This window comes from Scyliorhinus torazame, chromosome 5 (genome assembly GCF_047496885.1).
Source record: "Scyliorhinus torazame isolate Kashiwa2021f chromosome 5, sScyTor2.1, whole genome shotgun sequence".
Taxonomy (NCBI): Eukaryota; Metazoa; Chordata; class Chondrichthyes; order Carcharhiniformes; family Scyliorhinidae; genus Scyliorhinus; species Scyliorhinus torazame.
Window position 1 is genome coordinate 69,114,183 of NC_092711.1, and position 25,123 is coordinate 69,139,305.

Here is a 25,123-nt window from a genome sequence, read left to right on the forward strand (position 1 = left end):
ATCACACCCGAAAATAGCTTCCAATGACCCCGTAAATAACATTACTCAACACAATAAATACCCTTAATTACCATCTCTGTTCCTAAGTAAATAACAAGAAAGGAAAACCCTACAGCTCTCAATTCATCCCACATCCCAATGGCACAGAGTAATATTAGTTTTCCAGAACAGATTTGACTTCTGTTAGAACCCCTGCAGACTCTATTATATTATCCCCACAGTACAGAAAGAGGCCATTCAGCCCAACGAGTCTGCACCAACCCTCTGAAAGAGCACCCTACCTAGCCACACTTGCCCGCCCTATCCCTGTAACCCCACCTGGCCTGAACATCTCTGGACACCAAGGGGCAATTTTTGCGTGGCCATTCCACTGAACCTGCATATCTTTGGACTGTGGGAGGAAACTGTAGCACCCGGTGGAAGCCCACACAGACATGGGGAGAAAGTGAAAACTCCACACGGACAGTCACCCAAGGTCAGAATTGAACCCGGGTCCCTGGCGCTGTGAGACAGCTGTGCTAACCACCTTGTCAGCCTGGCTGGATGTCTTTTGGCAGGAATTCGTCAAAAAGCTGTTTCAAATGGTTTGTTTTCCCTTGTCCTCATACAATTCTGCTCTGCATTAAATACTATTACTCTCCTTTAACTATCTTACAGTGAGAGCAAAATACCTTTCTTGTGGTCCAAATGGTAGCCAGATCAGACCTGAACTCAAAATGCTTTCGCAAAATGTCTGAATACCGTAGCTCCACCCAGCAATGACATCATATCCCAAGCTATAAACAAATTAACTCCCCAAGCTGAAAACACATTAACTCCCCAGGGATTCCCCCTTGTCAAACAGCATTGCATTACCCCAGGCTGAAAACACATTAACTCCCCAGGGATTCCTCCTAGTCAAACAGCATTGCATTACCCCAGGCTGAAAACACATTAACTCCCCAGGGATTCCCCCTAGTCAAACAACATTGCATTACCCCAGACTGAAAACACATTCCACTGGTTAATTTCACCTCTGGCTCCTAAAAACTTTCTGGTCTTGCAAAACAAGGTTCTTTTTAAAAACATGACTACAGCAGTCAGACACACTGTAACCCTAGCTGTTAACCCTTAAATTGCCAAATACTTATAATCTAATATATCTAAAATCCTGCATTCGTTAGTGAGCCTGGCCACTGCCCAAGATACTGGGACCATTCAGAGGGAGATAGAATATAGGAATTAGGAGCTGAGACAGGCAATTCAGCACTTCGAGCCTGCTCCACCATTCAGTCAGATCATGGCTGATCTCTTCCTGGTTTCAAATCCACCTGTCGACCTGTTCCTCATATCCCTCTAACCCGTTAAGATAAACAAAGATCTCGAGACAGACACCACCTTGAACTTTTGATAAGATCACCTGAAAGTCTATGAATGGGTTGTAATCATAGGGAACGTGTGCATGATAATGGGATACCAGTGTGAGTGGACAGATTTATTTATTAGGCGTGGATTAGCTAACATGTGGATGTGCATAGTGAGTCTGGGCTGAAGAACAGGTTTCAAGACTTGCTCAGTGAATTGGACACTAGAACATCTCTAATGGTTCCTTCTCTTCCCCAGTGATGAGAAACAATATCTCCAAGCATCCGTCAAGCATCTTCCCTGTAATCGAGGTCACACTGATGAACCTGTCGTTCCCTGGCTCTGATTTGGAAAACGTGAACGACGTGAGCTATATTCCAATCTCGGGACAATCCCTGACTCTATTGAGCTTTAGACAATATGGGCAACGGGCTCACAGAGTCAGACAAGGGTATTTCACACAAATCTAATTTATTTGACTTTTAGCCAGAATATTAGCCCCTGTAAATGGGCTGGAGTTTGTCATCAGCAGAAAGAGACCCAAATGAACATGGTTCAGTCCTGAATGTGAGTAACAGCAAAATCCAATCACTATGGTTACTTGTGGCCTCGTTGGTGTCTCAGCAGGTGGGATAACTGAGTGAATCCCTTCCCACACTCGGAGCAGGTGACTGGTCACTCGCCAGTATGAATTTGACAATGGTTCTGCAGGGTGGATGACTGAGTGAATCCCTTCCCACACTCTGAGCAGGTGAACGGTCTCTCCCCAGTGTGAATTTGCTGATGTGCAGTGAGGTGAAATGATCGTCTGAACCCAGTCCCGCAGTGAGAGCACCTAAACGGTCTCTCGTCAGTGTGAACATGTTGATGGCTTGTCAGATTCCCAGAACTTTTATAGCACTTCCCACAGTCTGGACATTGAAATGGTCTCTCATCAGTGTGAACTCGCTGGTGATTCAACAGGCGGGCTGAAATAGTAAATCCCTTCCCACACTTGGAGCAGGTGAATGGCCTCTCGCCAGTGTGACTTCGCTGATGTACAGTGAGGTCAGATGATCGTCTGAACCCAGTCCCGCAGTGAAAGCACCTGAACGGTCTCTCGTCAGTGTGAACACGTTGATGGCGCATCAGTTCCGCAGAACTTTTAGAGCACTTCCCACAGTCTGGACATTGAAATGGTCTCTCATCAGTGTGAACTCGCTGGTGATTCAACAGGCGGGCTGAAATAGTAAATCCCTTCCCACACTTGGAGCAGGTGAATGGCCTCTCCCCAGTGTGACTTCGCTGATGTACAGCGAGGTCAGATGATCGTCTGAATCCAGTCCCACAGTGCGGGCACCTAAACGGTCTCTCGTCAGTGTGAACACGTTGATGGCTTGTCAGACTCCCAGAACTTTTACAGCACTTCCCGCAGTCTGCACATTGAAACGGTCTCTCATCTGTGTGAATTCGCTGGTGACTCACCAGGTGGGATGACTTAGTGAATCCCTTCCCACACTTAGAGCAGGTAAATGGTCTCTCCCCAGTGTGACTGCGTCGATGAATTTCCAGCTTGGATGGGACAGTGAATCCTTTCCCACAGTCCGCACATTTCCACGGTTTTTCCTCAGTGCGACTGCATTTGTGGCTTGTGAGGCCTGATGATTGACTGAATCCTCGTCCACACACACAACACGTGTACGGTTTCCCCGCACTGTGAACAATGCTTTCTCCTTCCATGTTCAATGATATTCTGATGATGTTCAGGGTATGATAAATTGAGGACTCTGTCGGATCTTGATGTGAACTTGGTTTGATTCTCCAGACTTTGAAGCCTCCTCTTCGACCACCCTGTGAAATGGATTGAAAACAGAAAATAGGGAGTGAGAGGTTGGTGAGGTTGTGAAATTGAGCTGAATGAATCTGGTCATTTGTGGGGCCGACCCCAGGAAAAAGTGACCATGAAAACTGCCGAATTGTCATAAAAACCCAACTGGCCTCTTTGGGAGGAGAGAGAAAGAGGTGATGAGGGATTCTGTGTATCTACAAGACATATTAAGAGAGTAGTTGGCAAAGCAAATTCGATCTTGAGCTTCATAAACAGTAATATTGACACCAAAACTATGCTTCTGGTGGTGATTAGCACTATTGCCTCACAGCGCCAAAGACTAGGGTTCAATTCCTGCCTTGGCGACTGTCTGTGTGGAGTTTGCACTTTCTCCTCGTGTCTGCGTGGGTTTCCACTTGGTGCTCAGGTTTCCTCCCATAGTTCAAAGAAGGGCAAGTTAGGTGGAGTGGCCTTGATAAATTGCCCCTTAGTGTCCAGGGATGTGCATGTTCGGTGGGGCAATGGGGCTACAGGGACAGGGTAGGAGTGTGGGCCTAGGCATGGTGTCCTTTCAGAGAATAGGTGTAGACTCGATGGGCCAAATGGCCCCCTTCTGCACTGTAGGAATTCTATGGTTCTAATTCTATTCTATGAATCTTTATAAAGCTCTGGTTACAACTCTTCAGGAAGGATGTGAAGGTTCTTGGAGAAGGTGCAGAGGAGATTTACCAGAATGGTTCCAGCAAAGGAGGTTGAGTGGAGATTTGATTCAGGTACACAAGATTATACCAGGTTTCGATCAGGTGGACAAAGAAACTGTTTTCATTCACTGATCGTACAAGCAGTCGGGACACAGATTTAAAGTTTTGGGTAAAACCTGGATTGAACTATACAAGATCCTGAGGGGTCTTGACAGGGTGGATGTGGAGAGGATGTTTCCTCTTATGGGAGAATCTGGAACAAGGGGGGTCATTGTTGCAAAATAAGGGGGCACCCATTTCAGATGGGGATAAGGATTTATTTTTCTCTTGAGGGTTGCAAGACGGAGGGTGGCATAGTGCTCAGCACTGCTGCCTCACAGCACCAGGGACCCGGGTTCAATTCCGACCCTGACTGTGTGGAGTTCGCACTTTCTCCCGTGTCTGTGTGGGTTTCCTCCGGATGCCCCGGTTTCCTCCCACAGTTCAAAGATGTGCAGGTCAGGTTGAATCGGTTAGGATGGTGTTCGCTGGAGTTCAGAAGAATGAGAGGGGATCTCACAGAAACGTATAAAAAGTGGGTGGTACAGTGGTTAGCACTGCTGCCTCATGTAGCTGAGGACCCTGGTTCGATGCCGGCCCACTGTCTGTGTGGAGTTTGCACATTCTTCCTGTGTTTGCGTGGGTCTCACCCCCACAAATCCAAAGATGTGCAGGGTAGGTACATTAGCCATGCTAAAATTGCCCCTTAATTGCAAAAAAAGAATTGGGCACTCTAAATTTATGTTAAAAAACAAACAGGGCGAGACAGAGTAGATTCAGGAAGGATGTTCCCGATAGTGGGTGTGTCCAGAAATAGGGGTCACAGTCTGAGGATACGGGGTAGACCATTTAGGACAGAGATGAGGAAAAATGTCTTCACTCAGAGAGTGGTGAGCCTTTGGAATTCGTCGCCACAGGAACTAATGAAGGCCAAAACATTGCATGTTTTCAAGAAGTAGTTAGATACAGCACTGAGGGTGAAGGGGATCAAAGGATATGGGGGAAAGCGGGATTAGGGTATTGAGCCTAATCAGCTCTGATCGTAATGAATGGCGGAGCAGGCTCGAAGGGCCAAATGGCCTCCTGCTCCTATTTTCTACGTTGCTCCGTATCTATGCATGTGAGGTCCAGGAGGTATGAGGAAGAATGTTTTTACACAGCCAGTGGCAATGACCTTAAACTTGCTGCCTATGACGGAGTTTGGAAATAGACACAATAAATCTTTTTTTTTTAAATTGGATAGAAACCTGAGAGAAATAAAGCTGTGAGGATACAGAGACAGAGCAGGAGAATGACTCTGACTGGATTGCTCCAGATAATAATAATAGTCTTTATTAGTGTCACAAGTAGGCTTACATTAACACTGCAATGAGGTTACTGTGAAAATCCCCAAGTCACCACACTCCGGCACCTGTTTGGGTATATAGAGGAAGAATTCAGAATATCCAATTCACCTAACAAGCACGTCTTTCGGGACTTGTGGGAGGAAACCGGAGCACCCGGAGGAAACCCACAGCAGACACGGGGAGAACGTGCAGATTCCGCACAGACAGTGACCCAAGCCGGGAATCGAACCCGGGTCCCTGGCGCTGTGAAGCAACAGTGCTAACCACCGCGCCGATTAGAGAGCGAGCATGGACTCAATGGACCGAATGCCCTTCACGGCCCATAATGTTTTTTTTTTTTTATTTTTAAAAATAACTTTATAGTACCCAATTCATTTTTTCCAATTAAGGGGCAATTTAGCGTGGTCAATCCACCTAACCTGTACATCTTTGGGTTTTGGGAGCGAAACCCACGCAAACACGGGGAGAACTTGCAAACTCCACATGGACAGTGATCCAGAGCCGGGATCGAACTTGGGACCTCGGCGCTGTGAGGCAGCAGTGCTAACCCACTGCGCCACCGTGCTGCCAGCTGACACTTTTGTCCAATCTCGCCTTGTAATTTAACATCTGGGGGTTCAGATATCACTCAGGTAAATCTGTGCTACACTCGCTCCAAGGCCATTCTGGTTTAGCACATTGGGCTAATTCGCTGGCCTTTAAAGCAGACCAAGGCAGGCCAGCAGAACGGTTCGATTCCCGTACCAGACTCCCCGAACAGGCGCCGGAATGTGGCGACTAGGGGCTTTTCACAGTAACTTCATTTGAAGCCTACTTGTGGCAATAAGCAATTTACATTTCATTTCATTTTCATTTCATTCTCTCCTTCCTCAGGTTTGTTGCCCAGAACAGAACACAGTTCTCCAGGTTTGGCCTAACCAGGGTTTGTGAATCTCGGGGCTTTTCCAGTCACACTGAGACCTGAAATCTTCCCTCACAGACAGAACAGTCAAACCTTTTACCTTCCACACCCAGATGCTGCTGATATTCAGGTTCTGATGAATCGAGTGACTCTGTCAGATTGTGATGTGACGTTTGGTTTGCGTTCCCGTCTGTTAAACGTCCACTTCCATTATCCTGTAAATTTACAGAAACCTCACTGTCAGTTTAGGGTCGAAATTCACAACATTCTCTCCTCGCCAACTTTGATTAAATGTATTCCTGGAGGTTTGATCACATGACCTGCCCCCATCCTCCAGCCATTAATCGGTCAACACATCCATCCTTGTGACACACTGCCTTCCTCGGCCAATTAGGAAGCAAAAGGACTCATTACCTTACAGGACAGTGATTGACTGTCAGCCAAATAACCTTTACCCCATTTTCAATATTTTTATATCCACTGAAGAGAAATGTTCAAAGAAAATTACATTAAAATCTTCTTTACTGTCGTAATGATTTCCCAGACACGATTCTCACCAAGACAGAAGGTTAAATTTGAATTCATTTAAAGTCTATTGAAGACCCTGAAACAATTGTTGGTTGTTGCAAAGTCCCACCTGATGCACTCATGTCCTTCAGTGAAGGAAATCTTCTATCCTTACCTGGTCTGGCCTACATGTGACTCCAGATCCACAGTCAGCTGGTTGACTCTCTGAGATGCTCTCTGAGATACACTCAGTTGAAGGGCAATTAGTGATGGGCAGTGAATGCTGGCCCAGCCAGCGACACCCACATCCCGTGAATGAACAGAAAATAAATTCTGCCATCCTTACCTGGTCTGGCCGACACGATTCCATACCACAGCAATGTGGTTGACTCTTTAAATGCCCTCCGAGATGGCCGAGCAAGTCGCTCAGTTCCAGGGAAATTAGGGATGGGCAATAAATGTTGGCCCAGCCAGTGACTCCCACAAATTATTAAAATAAAATCCTGGAGACTCCAGTCAGTCAATCCGGGAGAGTTGGCATCCGGTCCAGGCTCGTAGCGCAAAATAATAATAATCACTTAATGTCACAAGGAGGCTTCAATGAAGTTACTGTGAAAAGCCCCTAGTCGCCACATTCCGACGCCTGTTCGGGGAGGCTGAAACGGGAATTGAACCCGCGCTGCTGGTCTTTTTCTGCATTACAAGCCAGCTGTCTTAGCGCACTGTGCTAAAGCAGCCCCTTCCCTGCGGCATCTTGTCCTCTGTAAAGATGGCGGCCGGTAACCCAGGCCTGGCACCGCTCAGCTCTCACTCTGTTTGGTGCTGTTTAAGGCGGGACCATTAACATTTTCCTTGGGAGTTGAAGCCTCCACGGGGTATTTATGAAGCCTCCCGGCTCACTCCGCAGCTTCTATTGCTCCCCAGTCACCCACCGGCTCCAATCCTGAAAGTCACTCGATTGTCTCTTTCCCTCTCCTCGCACCATCAGCGTCAACCTGAACTGCGCATGCGCCAGTCACAGCCCGAACGCCGCATGCTCCAGTCACAGCCGGACTCTGTGCATGTGCGAGGAGCTTCTGTCATGTGGATAGAGCACATTCTCAGCTGCTACACATGTTGGGCAATAAACCCGCCATTGAAATGGATATTTTTGATATAAATTATGCTTTGCAAACTGATTATGTAGCCACTGGGTTGGCCACTTCCCAACTTAAAATGGAGATCCGCAAAGAATGTAGGGAAATTCAGTCAAGCCAGGAAAAAAATTAACAGGTGCAAAGTTTCCTGTTTATTAGAACTTGCAGAAACCCAGACAGCCCTGGAACCAAAGCCATCTGCATATTAATGAGCGATCCCCGGGAACAATTGGAAACATTTAAGGGAAATAAGGCCAAGCCAGACTCCTCGGCGCCAGCAGACAAAGGAAGGCCAATGGACACTCAGGAACCGCCCAGCGATCAGGCAACCACTCCAGGGTTGGAGAAATCGATCCAAGTGATTGCAAAGTAGTCCAATCACTTGGGACCAGGTACGGGGTCCGCCCCGAAAGGCAGGAAGCCCCTGGGGACTATAAAGTAAAGCCCCCAAGTTCAAATTGTCCTTCTTGACAGGGTCAGTCAGCAGCTCAAAACAATCCTTGACAGTGACCTGCCTAGCTGCCGCATCAACCAAGTAAGTCTCCAGTCAATGCACGCTACCAGATAGGCGCTCCTAGCTACCAGTCTATACCAGCTTTGAATCCTGCAAACTCAGAATCAAACAAAAGGCCATTTGTTCCCCTGACCTGGTGGGGCCAGTTCCAAAGCTAAGTATAGGCCTTTTAGTGTTAGAGATAGTCTAGTAAGTAGAGTCTAGGACTGCATTCTGAAATATGTTTTATCCTCGCAGTAGGCAATATCATTGTTTTTATTTTCATGTTGTCCTGAGAAGGGCTGTCCCGGCAGCAGCAAGCTGGTGAATGGGAGTGAGATGGGAGGTGAAGCTGCAGTTTTGGATGGTTCGACAAGTTCAGAGTCTGGGCCGCAGCCTGGGGGGTGGGTTTCGATCTTGGGTTTGGTTTCAATTTGTGTGTGTAGGTTGGGCGTTGGTGAGAAATGGTGGGGGAGGGGTTGGCTCACTGATAATGACTATAGAACTGATTTTGTTTTACTCTGATGGTGTGTGTGTGTGGCGGCCATCTTGGGTGGACCGTTGGCCTGTACTTTTCGAAGATTTGCTGGATAGTCCCTCATGGTGAAAATGGCTGATTCCGTGATGGGGGGTGGGGGGGAGGAGAGACCCCTGCTTCAACTGGTCAATTGAAACGTAAGGGGATTAGGTGGACCAGTGAGGGTTCAGGATTTTCGCTTACCTAAAAATCTAAATGCTGGTCTGGTGTTCTTGCAGGAGACTCACTTGCGGGTTAGAGATCAGACCAGACTGCGGAGGGGTGAGCCAAGTGTTTCACTTGGGCTTTGATGAAGGGCTCAAGACGATGCAATTCTAATCAATAAACGGGTCCCTCTTTCGGTCACTGAGATCATTGCGGACACTAATGGGAGATACGTGGTGGTCAGTGGGTCGTTGGCGGGTAAATTGGTGGTGCTGATGAATGGCTATGCTCCTAACTGGGACGATGTGGTATTTAAAAAAAAACATTGGTGGGATCCATCCCAGACCTGAATACACATCAATTAATTCTTGGAGCAAACTTCAATTGTGTATTGGATCCTAAAATGGACTGGTCCAAGCCCATTCAACCACTACAAATACACAAAAATGGAGTGAAATCTGGACGGACCACCTGGCATGACCCAGGCACCGGAAACAACAACAGCAAACCCGGCAAAAGATAAAGAAATCTGTTCCCATCTGCAGATGGGGCTGTTTAGCACAGGGCTAAATCGCTGGCTTTGAAAGCAGACCAAGGCAGGCCAGTAGCACAGTTCGATTCCCATAACAGCCTCCCCGAACAGGCACCGGAATGTGGCGACTGGGGACTTTTCACAGTAACTTCATTTGAAGCCTACTTGTGACAATAAGCGATTTTCATTTTCAGATTGTAAAAGGATTATGGGACACAGATTTATGATTGTGAGCAAGATCCATAGGGGAGATATGATGATGATATTTTACACAGTGAGTGGTAATGATCTGAACTCAATGCTTACACACAAAGGTTGATTACCTCCAGATCCTGATAATCCGAATGGTGCTGTCGGAATTTGATGTGAGGATTACTTATGTGTTTCCTGTCTGCGAATCCCTTTCTAAATCCCTGTGAAAGAATTTTACAAAATTAAAAACTGTCAGTCCAGGATAGAAATTCACTACATTCTCCCCTCTTGCTTATGGGTCCAGGATGATCGCTCATGCCCCCCTGATTTTAGGGTGATGTTGACTCAGGGTTGTGAGATGCCCTGGGTCTTCATGTGACTGAACAGAGCCGCAGAGCTTTGGACACATGGGGTAGGATGTCTAATGAGACAGTAAAATCCGGAGAACAGGTTTTCTTTCATTTCTGCCCCCGCTTTGCATCATCAATAAGACATTGGGACTCAAAGACTAATCTAGTTTGATGGACAAGTTGTCTCCATTCTGAACAATGGGCAACAAGCTCCTCCCACTCATTGAAACATCGGCCAAAGACGGCAGACGCGCATGCGCCCTGATGCACATTCAATAAAGATGGCGGCCGTTAACCCGAGCCGAAGATGAGAGGCTGCAGCCCCGCTCGGTACAAACTAGGTCGTATAAACTCTTTTCCGAAGATTGCGGCTTACAAAAACTTTACACAACGTTTTCGCCCACTCCCGCGATCTCTCGCTCCCTCCATATTGTTAAACGCCCCTTACCAATTTCGGATCTGAAGCCACAGCTCTTCTCGATCGCCATTACCCACACTGCGCATGCTTCAATCACAGCGGACCCGCCCCTCATTCACTCCGATTGGTGGGAGGACGAGCTGCCCTCAATGGGTCCCCCAATGCTGCCCTCTCTTCCCATTGGTCCGGCGCTGCTGCCAATCACTCCCTGGGCATTGTGATTCGGAACATGCGCGGTGCAACTGCTGTAGTTGAACAGCTGAGCGCAGGCGCGGGGACGGAGTTTGGAGCATGCGCATTTCCAGTGTTGGCCTCGGGAAGAGTCCTTTGTCCCGGAGAAGCGGAGTCAGCGTCAGGCGGTGGGTGGGAGGATTTGGAAACACTTTGTGGATCCGCAAACCCTTCACCATCATTGTCAGCTCCCTGGTTTGCAGCTGCGGGGCTTTTTCTCCCGGGAACAGGCCCAGGTTAACGGGCACCATCCTGCTTCAGACACTGGAGGATGGTTCACACCAGAGGATGGGGGAGGGGGTGATAAGAAATAAGAGCTGACACTTTGCACTCAAATCAATGAGGACTCTCATCTCTGGCAAGGAAGGAAACCCTGGCAGGTGGGCGGGGAGGATTCACAAACACCCACTGGAGGCCCCAAACCCCCAACAAGAACCCAGAGATCCCGAGTTTGCAGCTCCCGGGCTTGTTTGCTTCATGTCGGGCCATAACAAAGAGATCTAGGAGTACAGGTTCATAGCTCCTTGAAGGTGGAGTCGCAGGTGGACAGGGTGGTGAAGAAGACATTCGGCATGCTTGGTTTCATTGGTCAGAACATTGAATACAGGAGTTGGGACGTCTTGTTGAAGTTGTACAAGACATTGGTACGGCCACACTTGGAATACTGTGTGCAGTTCTGGTCACCCTATTATAGGAAGGATATTATTAAACTGGAAAGAGTGCAGAAAAGATTTACTAGGATGTTGCCGGGACTTGATGGTTTGAGTTATAAGGAGAGGCTGGATAGACTGGGACTTTTTTCCTTGGAGCGTAGGAGGCTTAGGGGTGATCTTATAGAGGTCTATACTTGTGCTACCGTGGGCAGCACGGTAGCACAAGTGATTAGCACTGTGGCTTCACAGCGCCAGGGTCCCAGGTTCGATTCCCCGCTGGGTCACTGTCTGTGCGGAGTTTGCACGTTCTCCCCGTGTCCGCGTGGGTTTCCTCCGGGTGCTCCGGTTTCCTCCCACAGTCCAAAGACGTGCAGGTTAGGTGGATTGGCCATGATAAATTACCCGTAGTGTCCATAAGGGTTGGGAGGGGTTATTGGGTTGCGGGGATAAGGTGGAAGTGAGGGATTAATGTGGGTCGGTGCAGACTCGATGGGCCGAATGGCCTCCTTCTGCACTGTATGTTCTATGTAATTCTATGTAATAAAATAATGAGGGGCATAGATAAGGTAGATAGTCAACATCTTTTCCCAAAGGTAGGGGAGTCTAAAACTAGAGGGCATAGGTTTAAAGTGAGAGGGGAGAGATTCAGAAGGGCCCAGAGGGGCAATTTCTTCACTCAGAGGGTAGTGAGTGTCTGGAATGGGCTGCCAGAGGTAGTAGTAGAGGCGGGTACAATTGTGTCTTTTAAAAAACATTTAGATAGTTACATGGGTAAGATGGGTATAGAGGGTTATGGGCCAAGTGCGGGCAACTGGGACTAGCTGAATGGTAAAAACTGGGCGGCATGGACTGGTTGGGCCGAAGGGCCTGTTTCCATGCTGTAAACTTCTATGATTCTATGATCTGGTGGAGCAGCAGGGTGGGCGGGGCTTCAGGGCTCCAGTGATCAGGAGAGAAAATGATTGATTGTATTTTCACTCTGTCAGAGAAAGTTAAGGGACAGCCTGCTTGAAGCCATTGGAGCAGGTGTACGGTGTTGGGTGGGATGCTGCCAGAACTGAGAGTGCAGGGAATGGACTGGTTGGCAGCCAGAACAGTTGACATGGTGCTGCACAGATCCATTGTACGGGTTAAACAGCATCCAAACACCATGCAGCCTGGCACTGTGGATCCAAATACAGGATAATCTGATAAAATGTGCAATGGGTGGTCTCCCTGTGGTTTGGATTCCAGCACCGCAGGAGGGAGAGGGTGTGGGACGGAGATTTACTGCTAGGGCAGCATGGTAACACAGTGATTAGCACTGCGGCTTCACAGCACCAGGGTCCCAGGTTTGATTCCCTGCTGGGTCACTCTGTGCGGAGACGGCACGTTCTCCCCATGTCTGCGTGGGTTTCCTCCTGTGCTCCGGTTTCCTCCCACAGTCCAAAGATGTGCATGATAAATGATAAATTGCCCTTCGTGACCAAAAAAGGTTAGGAGGGGTTATTGGGTTACGGGGATAGGGTGGAAGTGAGGGCTTAAGTGAGCCGGTGCAGACTCAATGGGCCGAATGGCCTCCTTCTGCACTGTATGTTCTATGTTCTTTACACGAACAAGTGGAGAAAACATGTTCCGTCGAAACTAGAAATGTTTGTTCTGAAATTTCTATGCTGTACTGACAGTGACGTTTGTAAACTCCTTTTACAGGATATTTGAAATCTACAGGCGTGAAATCATCCAACCTGGAAACCCACAAGGACATCGACACCATAGAGAAACTGTGGAAATGTGGGCACTGTGGAAAGGAATTCCATTCCCCATCCCAGCTGGAAATTCATCAGCGCAGTCACACTAGGGAGAGGCCATTCACCTGCACTGTGTGTGGGAAGGGATTTAATCGATCGTTCAACCTTCGCACACACCAGCGAATTCACACTGGAGAGCGGCCGTTCACCTGCTCTGTGTGTATGAAGGGATTCAGCAGTTCATCATACCTGCTGAAACACAAGCGTGGTCACACTGGGGAAAAGCCATTCATCTGTTCCATGTGTGGAAAGGGATTCACTAATTCAACTGACCTCCTGACACACCAGCTCCATGTGTGGGAACAGATACACTCAGTCACAAAACCTTGTGAGACACCAGCGAGTTCACAAGTAACTTCTGAAGGTAGATTCTCCTGTCATTGATCAGGTAATCCCATCCAGGACTGACCCATATTCATTCTGATAGTTGTGGTTAATTTCTGCTGCTGTTAATAACCACTAAAATCAACTGGAATTAACTATTCACGTATTTGTTCTGCAAGTTAAGAGATAATAATTGATCAGACATGGTCTAACTGAATGGTAGAACAAACTCAAACAGCTGAACAACCTACTCCAGTTCATAGAATCATAGAATTTACAGTGCAGAAGAAGGCCATTCAGCCCATCGAGTCTGCACCGGCCCTTGGAAAGAGCACCCTCCTCAAGCCCCATGCCTGCACCTTATCCCCCTTTATCCCCGTAATCCAGTAACCCCTCCTAACCAGTTCCTGTGTAGTTTCCCCTGAGATTTCACCCACTCTCTAATTCTGCTCCAGTGCTGAAGCCACTGGTGAATTGTCTCTTCCCCAGCTCTCCCATCACTTTCCATTCATCAGCTGGTGTTTGAGTCCAGGTTTATTAGGGACATGGGAACAGGAGGAGGTCATTTATCACCCTCAAGCCTGTTCTCTTATTCATCGAGGTCCTGGCTGATCTGTGACCTAACTCCATTTAGCCAGATATTATTTTAATCCTGACTTCCCCAGTCTGTTACAATGTGATTTAAAACAAACTTTTGTTTACATCAGACCATTAATGTAGGAGAGTGTCCCGAGGAAAATCTCAAAAACATCAACTAGACAGAAACTGACACTGAGGGGCACACACTGACATAGTGGTTAGCACTGCTGCCTCACGGCACCGAGGCCCCTGGTCCGATACTGGCCGCAGGTCACTGTCCGTGTAGAGTTTGCACATTCTCCCCGTTTCTGCGTGGGTCTCACCCCCACAACCCAAAGATGTGCAGGGTAGGTGGATTGGCCACGCTAAATTTCCCCTTCATTGGAAAAAAAACCTGACACTGAGTCACACAATGGGAAGGATGTGATTGCACTGAAAAAGTTGCAGGGGAGAGTCACCATGATGTTGCCTGGGCTGTTTTACGAGCAGAGAAAGCTGAGGTGGGGTATAATTGAAGTGTACAGAATTATAAAGGAAATAGGGTAGAGTAGATAGGAGGAAACGTTTCCCCACAGTACAATAATAATCTTTATTGTCACAAGTAGGCTTACATTAACACTGCAATGAAGTTACTGTGAAAAGCCCCTAGTCGCCACATTCAGGCACCTGTTTGGGTACAGAAGGAGAATTCTGAATGTCCAAATTACCCAACAGCATGTCTTTCGAGACTTGTGGGAGGAAACCGGAGCACCCGGAGGAAACCCACGCAGTCGCGGGGAGATTGTGCAGACTCCACACAGACAGTGACCCAAGCCAGGAATTGAACATGGGACCCTGGAGCAGTGAAGCAATAGTGCTACCATGCTGCCGGTGAGGGGTCAATAACCAGGGGGCACAGTTTTACGGTCAGGGGCAAGAGATTTAGAGGGAATTTGAGGAAAGCTTTTTCACCAGAGGGTGGTGGGCATCTGGTACTCACTGCCTGAAAGGTTGGTCGAGGCGCGAACCCTCACAATATTTAAGAAGCATTTAGATGAGCATTTGCAATGCCAGAGCCGACACGGCTACGGACCGAGTGCTGGGAAATGTGAGTAAAATGGATAGGTGCTTAATGGCAGGTGCATACACGATGGCCTGAAAGCCCTCTTTCTATGCTGTAAAACTCCATGACTAAGGGGATGTTAAGAGGGCTGACTAAAGGTTTGGTTAAAGATGTAGGTTTTTAGGAGTTTGTTAAAGGGAGATATCTGTGGACAGGCAGATAGGGTCAGGGAGGGAATTCCAGGGTAGGGGGCGATGACTGAAGGCACAGTGAATGGGGCTGAGAGACTGAAGGATGTGTAAGAGGCCACAGTTGGACGAATGCAGAGCGCTCTGAGAATGTCTGACTGGAGGAGGTTACAGATAAAGGAACGCTGTGAGGCCCTGAAGAGATTTGAACAGGAGCTGAGAAGTTTAAAATTGAGGCTTTGATGAAGCCGTGCCCGCTGATGAAGTCAGTGAGCGCAGTTGTGATGGGTGAGTGGGATTTGGGGATAATCAGGGAAAAGGGCGGCAGAGTTTGGATGAGGTCATTAGAATAGACAAGCAGGCTGACCACACAGAAACACTGATCAAGGGAGGGGTGGGGAGATCGAGATGGGGGTCATCACAGGACATGGGGAACCTAATGTCCTGTCTTCAGATGGTGGCACCAAGGGGCAGCAGATCGATGAGGGGCAGAGGGGCCATCAATAGGTCGTTGGGAGACACCAAAGGACATGGAGTGAGAAGAGAAGCCATTGTTGGAGATTGATTGGCTCTGATTGGATCGGTCTGAGTGGAGCCGAGTGAGGTCAGTGGCTCTCAGCTGGACAGTGGGGGAGAGGTAATGGAGGACGGTGCTCTCGTCTGGGAGGTCAGGAGGTATGAGGAGGGATAGTGACCCACAGTCGCGGAGGATGTCAGAGCCAATTCCAGAGTGACTGATGAATAAATTCATTTTGACATTGTTCCAGGGATCAAATTGGAGACCCAGGTATAGGTGTATGGAACATTCAACAAAGTTGATGTGGGAATTGTTAACACACCTGTAAAAAGTTTTGCAACGTTCTGGGTGCGGCGATGACCAGCTAAGTCGCACGTTTCGGCAGCTCCCGGTGGAACGGACTTTTGGGCTCTTAATAAGAGCCCCAACGGCAATTTTAACGGCTAAAAGTACTGTGCGGTAAACCAGAAGGGAATCCCCCCTGGATACGGATGGAAAAAGGAGAGGAAAGTGGCCGGATTGCGGTGGATCCTTTAGAGCAGCGGCAAGGAAGGCAAGCAAAAACCAAGATGGCGTCGGAAGGTGGCAGTTTAATATGGGGCCCTGAGCAACACGAGTTTTTGAAACGCTGCGTGGAAGAGCTTAAAAAGGAGATGAAGAAGGAGCTGTTGGCCCCGATATTACAGGCGATTGAAGGGCTAAAAGATGAGCAAAAGACCCAGGAGCGGGAGCTTCGGGTCGTGAAGGCAAAGGCTGCCGAGAACGAGGACGATATACAGGGCCTGGTGGTGAAGACGGAGATGCACGAGGCACACCATAAACGATGTGTGGAAAGGCTGGAGGTGCTGGAGAATAACACGAGGAGGAATAATTTAAGGATTCTTGGTCTTCCTGAAGGTGCAGAAGGAGCAGACGTCGGGGCATATGTGAGCACGATGCTGCACTCGTTAATGGGAGCGGAGGCCCCAGCGGGTCCGCTGGAGGTGGAGGGAGCATACCGAGTGATGGCGCGAGGACCGAGAGCAGGAGAAATTCCTAGAGCCATAGTGGTGAGATTCCTCCATTTTAAGGACAAAGAGATGGTCCTTAGATGGGCAAAGAAAACTCGGAGCAGTAGGTGGGAGAACGCGGTGATCCGCGTATATCAAGACTGGAGTGCGGAGGTGGCGAGAAGGAGGGCGAGCTTTAATCGGGCCAAGGCGGTGCTTCACAAAAAGAAGATAAAATTTGGAATGCTGCAACCGGCAAGACTGTGGGTCACATATCAAGGGAGGCACCACTACTTTGAGACGGCGGATGAGGCGTGGACTTTTATTGTGGAAGAAAAACTGGAATAAGCGGGTTATTAAAAAAGGACGTTTGAAACAAAGTGGTGGGGCGAGTATGGGGGGCGAAGAGGGGGGGAAAAAGGGGGGGAAAGATGAGTTTTATGTTATTAATCCTGCAATGCGGTAACTTTTCTCTCTTCCACAGGTGGTGGTGGAGGGAGGAAGGGAGGTGGAGGAGATGGGGCGTTGGCCATGGGGAGCGGGGCCAAAAGGGAAGCGCGGGCTTTGTTCCCGCGCTATGATAATCATGGTGGGAATAGGGAAGCAAGAAGGAGGGGGCGTCGCACGGTGCGAGCCGAGGTCACGGGGGGAAGCCGAGGTCGGCCAGAGTTTGCTGACTTCTGGGAGCAACATGGGGGGTGTAACTACGCTAGTGGGGGATCTAGCGGGGGTGGGGGGGGTGGGAGGGGGGAGCTACTGGGTTGCTGCTGCTGCTGGAGAGAGGGGGGAGCCGGAATGGGGGTGGGTGGGCAGGGGGGCACCGCCTGGGGGGGACACAGCTGCGTGGGAACCGGGTGAGGAGCTGGAAAAAGGGGATGGCTAATCGACAAGGGGGTGGGTAAAAAAAACCCAACCCGGTTGATCACGTGGAATGTGAGAGGGCTGAACGGGCCGATAAAGAGGGCACGAGTACTCGCATACCTTAAGAAACTTAAGGCAGACGTGGTTATGTTACAAGAGACGCACTTGAAACTTATAGACCAGGTTAGACTACGCAAAGGATGGGTGGGGCAGGTGTTTCATTCGGGGCTAGATGCAAAAAACAGGGGGGTGGCTATACTAGTGGGGAAGCGGGTTATGTTTGAGGCAAAGACCATAGTGGCGGATAGCGGGGGCAGATACGTGATGGTGAGTGGCAAATTACAGGGGGAGGCGGTGGTCTTGGTAAACGTATATGCCCCGAACTGGGATGATGCCAATTTTATGAGGCGCATGCTAGGACGCATCCCGGACCTAGAGGTGGGAAAGTTGGTAATGGGGGGAGATTTTAATACGGTGCTGGAGCCAGGGCTGGACAGGTCGAGATCCAGGACTGGAAGGAGGCCGGCTGCAGCCAAGGTGCTTAAAGATTTTATGGAGCAGATGGGAGGAGTAGACCCGTGGAGACTTAGCAGACCTAGGAGTAAGGAGTTTTCGTTTTTCTCCTATGTCCACAAAGTTTATTCGCGAATAGACTATTTTGTTTTGGGAAGGGCGTTGATCCCGATGGTGAGGGGGACGGAGTATACGGCTATAGCCATTTCGGATCACGCTCCACATTGGGTAGACTTGGAGATAGGGGAGGAAACAGAAGGGCGTCCACCCTGGAGAATGGACATGGGACTAATGGCAGATGAAGGGGTGTGTCTAAGGGTGAGGGGGTGCATTGAAAAATACTTGGAACTCAATGATAACGGGGAGGTCCAGGTGGGAGTGGTCTGGGAGGCGCTGAAGGCAGTGGTTAGAGGGGAGCTGATATCAATAAGGGCACATAAAGGAAAGCAGGAGAGTAGGGAACGGGAGCGGTTGCTGCAAGAACATCTGAGGGTGGACAGGCAATATGCGGAGGCATCGGAGGAGGGACTGTACAGGGAAAGGCAAAGGTTACACGTAGAATTTGACTTGCTGACAACGGGTACTGCAGAAGCACAGTGGAGGAAGGCACAGGGAGTACAGTATGAGTATGGGGAGAAGGCGAGCATGTTGCTGGCCCATCAATTGAGGAAAAGGGGAGCAGCGAGGGAAATAGGGGGAGTGAGGGATGAGGAAGGAGAGATAGAGCGGGGAGCGGAGAGAGTGAATGGAGTGTTCAAGGCATTCTATAAAAGATTATACGAAGCTCGGCCCCCGGATGGGAAGGAGAGAATGATGTGCTTCCTGGACCGGCTGGAATTTCCTAAGGTGGAGGAGCAGGAGAGGGTGGGACTGGGAGCACAGATAGAGATAGAGGAAGTAGTGAAAGGAATTAGGAGTATGCAGGCGGGGAAGGCTCCGGGACCGGATGGATTTCCAGTCAAATATTATAGGAAATATGTGGACTTGCTTGCCCCGATACTGATGAGAACCTTTAATGAGGCGAAGGAAAGGGGACAGCTGCCCCCGACTATGTCGGAGGCAACGATATCGCTTCTCCTAAAGAAGGAAAAAGACCCGCTGCAATGCGGGTCCTATAGACCTATTTCCCTCCTAAATGTAGACGCTAAGATTCTGGCCAAGGTAATGGCAATGAGGATAGAGGATTGTGTCCCGGGGGTAGTCCATGAGGACCAAACTGGGTTTGTGAAGGGGAGACAGCTGAATACGAATATACGGAGGCTGCTAGGGGTAATGATGATGCCCCCACCAGAGGGGGAAGCGGAGATAGTGGTGGCGATGGATGCCGAGAAAGCATTTGATAGAGTGGAGTGGGAGGTGTTGAGGAGATTTGGCTTTGGAGATGAGTATATTAGATGTATACAGCTGCTGTATAGGGCCCCGATGGCGAGCGTGGTCACGAATGGACGGGGGTCTGCGTATTTTCGGCCCCATAGAGGGATGAGGCAGGGATGTCCTCTGTCTCCATTATTGTTTGCACTGGCGATTGAGCCCCTGGCAATAGCATTGAGGGGTTCCAGGAAGTGGAGGGGAGTACTCAGGGGAGGGGAGGAACACCGGGTATCTCTTTACGCGGACGATTTATTGGTGTATGTGGCAGACCCGGCGGAGTGGATGCCAGAGATAATGCGGATACTTGGGGAGTTTGGAGAATTTTCAGGATATAAGCTGAACATGGGGAAAAGTGAGCTGTTTGTGGTGCATCCAGTGGAGCAGAGCAGAGAAATAGAGGACTTACCGTTGAGGAAGGTAACAAGGGACTTTCGCTACTTGGGGATCCAAATAGCCAAGAATTGGGGTACATTGCATAGGTTAAACTTAACGCGGTTGGTGGAACAGATGGAGGAGGACTTCAAGAGATGGGACATGGTATCCCTGTCATTGGCAGGGAGGGTACAAGCGGTTAAAATGGTGGTCCTCCCGAGATTCCTCTTTGTGTTTCAGTGCCTCCCGGTGGTGATCACGAAGGCTTTTTTCAAAAGGATTGAGAAGAGTATCATGAGTTTTGTGTGGGCCGGGAAGACCCCGAGAGTGAGGAAGGGATTTTTGCAGCGGAGTAGGGATAGGGGGGGCTGGCGCTACCGAGCCTGAGTGAGTACTACTGGGCCGCCAACATCTCAATGGTATGTAAGTGGATGGGAGAAGAGGAGGGAGCGGCGTGGAAGAGATTGGAGAAGGCGTCCTGTAGGGGGACTTGCCTACAAGCCATGGTGACGGCGCCGTTGCCGTTCTCACCGAAGAAATACACCACAAGCCCGGTGGTGGTGGCTACTCTGAAAATTTGGGGGCAATGGAGACAGCATAGGGGAAAGACGGGAGCCTCGGTGTGGTCCCCGATAAGAAATAATCATAGGTTTGCTCCGGGGAGAATGGATGGGGGATTTGGAACATGGCAAAGAGCAGGAGTAACACAATTGAGAGATCTGTTTGTAGATGGGACGTTTGCAAGTCTGGGAGCGCTGATCGAAAAATATGGGTTGCCCCAAGGGAATGCATTCCGGTATATGCAACTGAGGGCTTTTACGAGGCAACAGGTGAGGGAATTCCTGCAGCTCCCGACGCAGGAGGTGCAGGACAGAGTGATCTCAAAGACATGGGTGGGGGACGGTAAGGTGTCAGACATATATAGGGAGATGAGAGACGATGGGGAGATTATGGTAGACGAGCTGAAAGGGAAATGGGAAGAAGAGCTGGGGGAGGAGATTGAGGAGGGGCTGTGGGCTGATGCCCTAAATAGGGTAAGCGCATCGTCCTCGTGTGCCAGGCTAAGCCTGATACAATTTAAGGTGTTACACAGGGCGCATATGACTGGAACCAGAGGGATTCTCAGGGCTGTTAATATATAAGTATAATATGTATAGGTTGTTGTTATAGATAATTGCACATTGGACTGTTAAAACATATTTTTGGAGAATATCTATCTGGGACAAGGCAGTTGCCATTTAGTTTTGTTTTTGTTTACATATTATTTATTTCTTGTTTATAAAACTGGCCATTGTTATTTATATTGTTATATTACTGTGTAAAGGATACACAATGTACTGTGATGGTTGGCCAAAAATTTTCAATAAAATATTTTTAAAAAACATTTTGCAACATTTTACTGTGACGAAGGCACTGTATAAAACATGCTGTAGTTACTGAAGACTGGGATGGTATTCAGTTATTCATTGGGTGGATACAATCATAATACAGAAAGGCTGTTCACCAGTTGTATGCAGAAAAAAATTAATTCCGTTTTCACACTTACTGACATCAGCAGTCACACTGGAGGCAGACTGTTCAGATACTTCGCAGTTAACACTCCAGCTTCAAAACGTCAATAGATTTGTTACACGATTGGTGCATTGTGATTGGTGAGAGGCTGTTTAAATGTCGTATGTGTGGAAAAAGATTCATTCATCCCACTTGATCACTCACGAGTTGTTTCAAATTTGACTAGCTTCTAATGTTATTAATATCCAGGACGGGGTGGAATGTGGTGCAGTGGTTAGCACTGGGGCTGTGGCACTGAGGACCCGGGTTCGAATCCCGGCCCTGGGTCACTGTCCGTATGGAGTTTGCACATTCTCCCCATGTCTGCGTGGGTTTCACCCCCACACCCCAAAAGATGTGCAGGTTAGGTGGATTAAATTGCCCCTTAATTGGAAAAAATAAATTGGGTACACTAAATTTAAAAAAAAAAGAAAAAAATATATCCAGGACAGCACTATGGTACAGAACCAATCCACTGGAGCTTTCCAAACAATTAATTCCTAATTTCCCACCTGGGCCCTTCAGCTAATCGGATCACAAATGATAATTTAGACTTCACCAAGATTGTGTCCGAATGCAACCGATCTTCCCTACAAGGAGAGACTGCGCATGCGCCCGGACTGCTGTGATTGGAGCATGCGCAGTTTGGTTAACGGGGTGAGAACCCGAGGTTTCGGGTGAGAAAGGACTGGAGAGGAATGGGGCTGGCGGGAGAAATGGAACTGATTGTATGCCGGGGGAGCTTAGGACAGGACATCTGAAAACTTATTGAAAAACCATGTTTCGGCCTCATTCCAAAGAATTCTCGGTTCCTCCGAGACTTTTGTTGGAGCCGGTTTAACGGCCGCCATTTTTACCGAGTTAAGGGCGCATGCGCGGTGCTCCCTGTCAGCAGGAGGAGAGAATGTTGTGAATTTCTCTCCTGGACTGACAGGGATGGATTCTGGAAACTCCTTTTACAGGGGGTTGGTCAGAAGGAGGGGGTTTGCAGAAGAGAAACCAATGTATTTTTCTTGTGGAGCATTTTACTGGAGTCATGTTTTGAGCATTTACAAATTCTGTCTCCCTATTCGGTCATGTGAGTGGATTGTAGATTGCTGTGAGTGTTAGACTTTATTGCCTTTCATTCACCCTCTGCTTCCACGCCGAGTTCCAAGCTGCAGGCTCCAGCTGCTCAATGTCTGCCTCCAGTGGGGATGTGGGGCAGCTGTCAGGCGCAGTAATCTCAAAGGGTTGGAGGAAATTATACTCTGTAATATACAATACTCCATATGCTTCACCCAATGTCTATGTATTTATCGTATGTCCTATGTTTTTCATTTATGGAATGATCTGCCTGGACAATACGCAGAACAATCCTTTTCACTGTACCTCGGTACACGTCTCAATTTTATGTAGGGTTGAAGGTGGGAGGTGGCCAGGTGTGTGTTAGAATAATCAAGTTTAAAGGTAACAGTTGCGTATATATATTTACAAGTTTTAGAAGCAGACAACCTGAGGCAGGGGTTAAGTGAGACAATGTTACTGAAGTGGAAATAGGCAGTCTTAGTGATGGTGCAGATAATCATCTCTGATCAGGTATGACACCAAGGCTCTCAACCGTCTTATTCAGCTTCAGAAAGTTGCTGGGGAAAGGGATGGAGTTGGCAGCTAGGGTTGAAGCAGGAACTGAAGACAATGGCTTCAGTTTTTCCAATATTTAATTGGAGGAAATTTCTGTTCATGCAGCACTAGATGTCAGAGAAGTCAGGATGATGTGTGAGTTGGGGGGAACTTGGAGATGGTGTTCTTCACATAAACCTGCTACTCTCGTCCATCTAGGTGGTAGGGGCCGAGGGTTTGGAAGACTGTGTCTGGTTGTAGATATATAGATCTTTCTCTTTCAGCCCCTGCTTTTCCCACTTCTCCCTCCGTCTCCCACAGAGACCAGCGTCTTGTGTCAGTCCAGACTGGGTGGCAGCCTCCCTTTCCTGAAGGACATGAGTGATCCAGTTGGGCTTCTGCAACAATCCAACAGTTTTCCTGGTCACTTTTTTCTGAGTGCTGATCCCACAAATTACCAGATTCATTCAGCTCAGTTTCAGAAACTGTTTTTGTGGTTTCTTTCTCACTTTTTCTTTCTGTTTTAAATCCATTTCACAGGATGTAAGAAGGGGAAGGACTTACAGTCGGGAAACTCAGCCTAATCATTCCGTCAAATGTGACAGTTGCTGATGTTTTTGTAACCTGAATATCATCGGATTTTGAACGTAGAACTGAAAAGCACCGTTCACAGTGAGGAGAAACTGTTTTCTGGGTGGATGAGGTTTCCGCCAACATCTGACCTGTCAAAACAGCAGTCACTCCATGGAGAAACCATGGAAATGTGGGGACTGTGGTAAGGGATTTAGTTACCCATCTAAGCTGGAAATTCATCGGCGTAGCCACGCTGGGGAGAGACCGTTCACCTGCTCCGAGTGTGGGAAGGGATTCACTTCTTCATCCTACCTGTTGACACATCAGCGAGTTCATACTGGGGAAAGACCGTTTAAATGCCCAGACTGTGGGAAGTGCTCCAAAGGTTCCGGTGTACTGATGCTCTATCAACATGTTCACCATCAGGAGAGACCATTCAGGTGCTCTTACTGTGGGACTGGGTTCAGACAATCATATAACCTCATTGTACACCAGCGAGTTCACACTGGGGAGAGGCCGTTCACCTGCTCTGATTGTGGGAAGGGATTCACTCAGTCATCCAACCTGCTGAAACATCAAAGAATTCACAACTAACTCTAATGGTTGGATTCTGCTGTTAATCGCATCCAGACTGAAATATGTGAAATGGGTCTGTTTCTGCTGATATTGATAAATACAGGGCAGCATAGTAGCACAATGGTTAGCACTGTTACTTCACACAGGCGGCACGGTAGCACAGTGGTTAGCACAATTGCTTCACAGCTCCAGGGTCCCAGGTTCGATTCCCGGCTTGGGTCACTGTCTGTGCGGAGTCTGCGCGTTGTCCCTGTGTCTGCGTGGGTTTCCTCCGGGTGCTCCGGTTTCCCCCCACAGTCCAAAGATGTGCAGGTTAGGTGGATTGGCTATGCTAAATTGCCCTTAGTGTCCAAAATTGCCCTCAATGTTGGGTGGGGTTACTGGGCTATGGGGATGGGGAGGGGGGGTGGGCTGGAGTAGGCTGCTCTTTCGAAGAGCCGGTGCAGACTCGATGGGCCGAATGGCCTCTTTCTGCACTGTAAATTCTATGATATAGCGCCAGGGACCCGGGCTCGATTCCCTGCTTGGGTCACTCTTTGTGTGGAGTCTGCACGTTCTCCCCATGCCTGCATATGTCTTAGTATTGATTGAATGGTATAATTATGGACATGTGCTTGTTAGTATTGCAATTAGGTCAGCATATCGATGTTGTAATTGGTTAACTACAATCATGGGAGACAAATTAGGTAATTGGAACCACCAGTTGTGATTGAGTATCGATGGGCGAAAAACAAATGCAAACCTCTGATTGGAATATGTAAATTACCTTTCTGTAAGACGACCTGAAGGTATAATAATGAATTGTTTAGGGAGTCTGCATGCTGTTCTTGGGAGATAGCTCCCATATGCATATGTCTAAATAAAAACCGGAGAGAAAGATAGTCCATGTGTTGCCTGGTCAATTAAATGAACAGAAAGTTCGATATCTTCACTGATGTATTGGGTG

At 48.4% G+C, this 25,123-nt stretch overlaps 1 protein-coding gene and 1 long non-coding RNA gene across 6 annotated transcripts; one reads left to right on the forward strand and one right to left on the reverse strand.

Moving 5' to 3' along the window:
• Positions 1-1,798: 1,798 nt before the first annotated feature.
• On the reverse strand, positions 1,799-10,552 carry LOC140418282 (uncharacterized). 3 transcript variants are annotated; one of them, XM_072501746.1, is made up of 4 exons: positions 10,479-10,552; positions 9,812-9,901; positions 6,239-6,353; positions 1,799-3,174 (listed from the first exon to the last, which is right to left on the reverse strand). In XM_072501746.1, exon 4 carries the CDS (start codon positions 3,061-3,063, stop codon positions 2,020-2,022), a length of 1,044 nt encoding a protein of 347 aa, XP_072357847.1. In that variant the 5' UTR covers positions 3,064-3,174; positions 6,239-6,353; positions 9,812-9,901; positions 10,479-10,552; the 3' UTR covers positions 1,799-2,019. The 3 variants fall into 3 exon arrangements, with proteins under 3 accessions (XP_072357847.1, XP_072357848.1, XP_072357850.1); XM_072501747.1 differs by having other exon boundaries at positions 6,232-6,353; XM_072501749.1 differs by having other exon boundaries at positions 9,795-9,901.
• LOC140418291 (uncharacterized) lies at positions 10,314-24,548 on the forward strand. 3 transcript variants are annotated; one of them, XR_011944913.1, is made up of 3 exons: positions 10,314-10,371; positions 13,022-13,507; positions 23,569-24,548. It is a non-coding gene; the product is annotated as an uncharacterized lncRNA (long non-coding RNA). The 3 variants fall into 3 exon arrangements; XR_011944911.1 differs by lacking the exon at positions 10,314-10,371 and adding an exon at positions 10,670-10,807; XR_011944912.1 differs by lacking the exon at positions 10,314-10,371 and adding an exon at positions 10,840-11,323.
• The last annotated feature ends 575 nt before the right edge of the window (positions 24,549-25,123 follow it).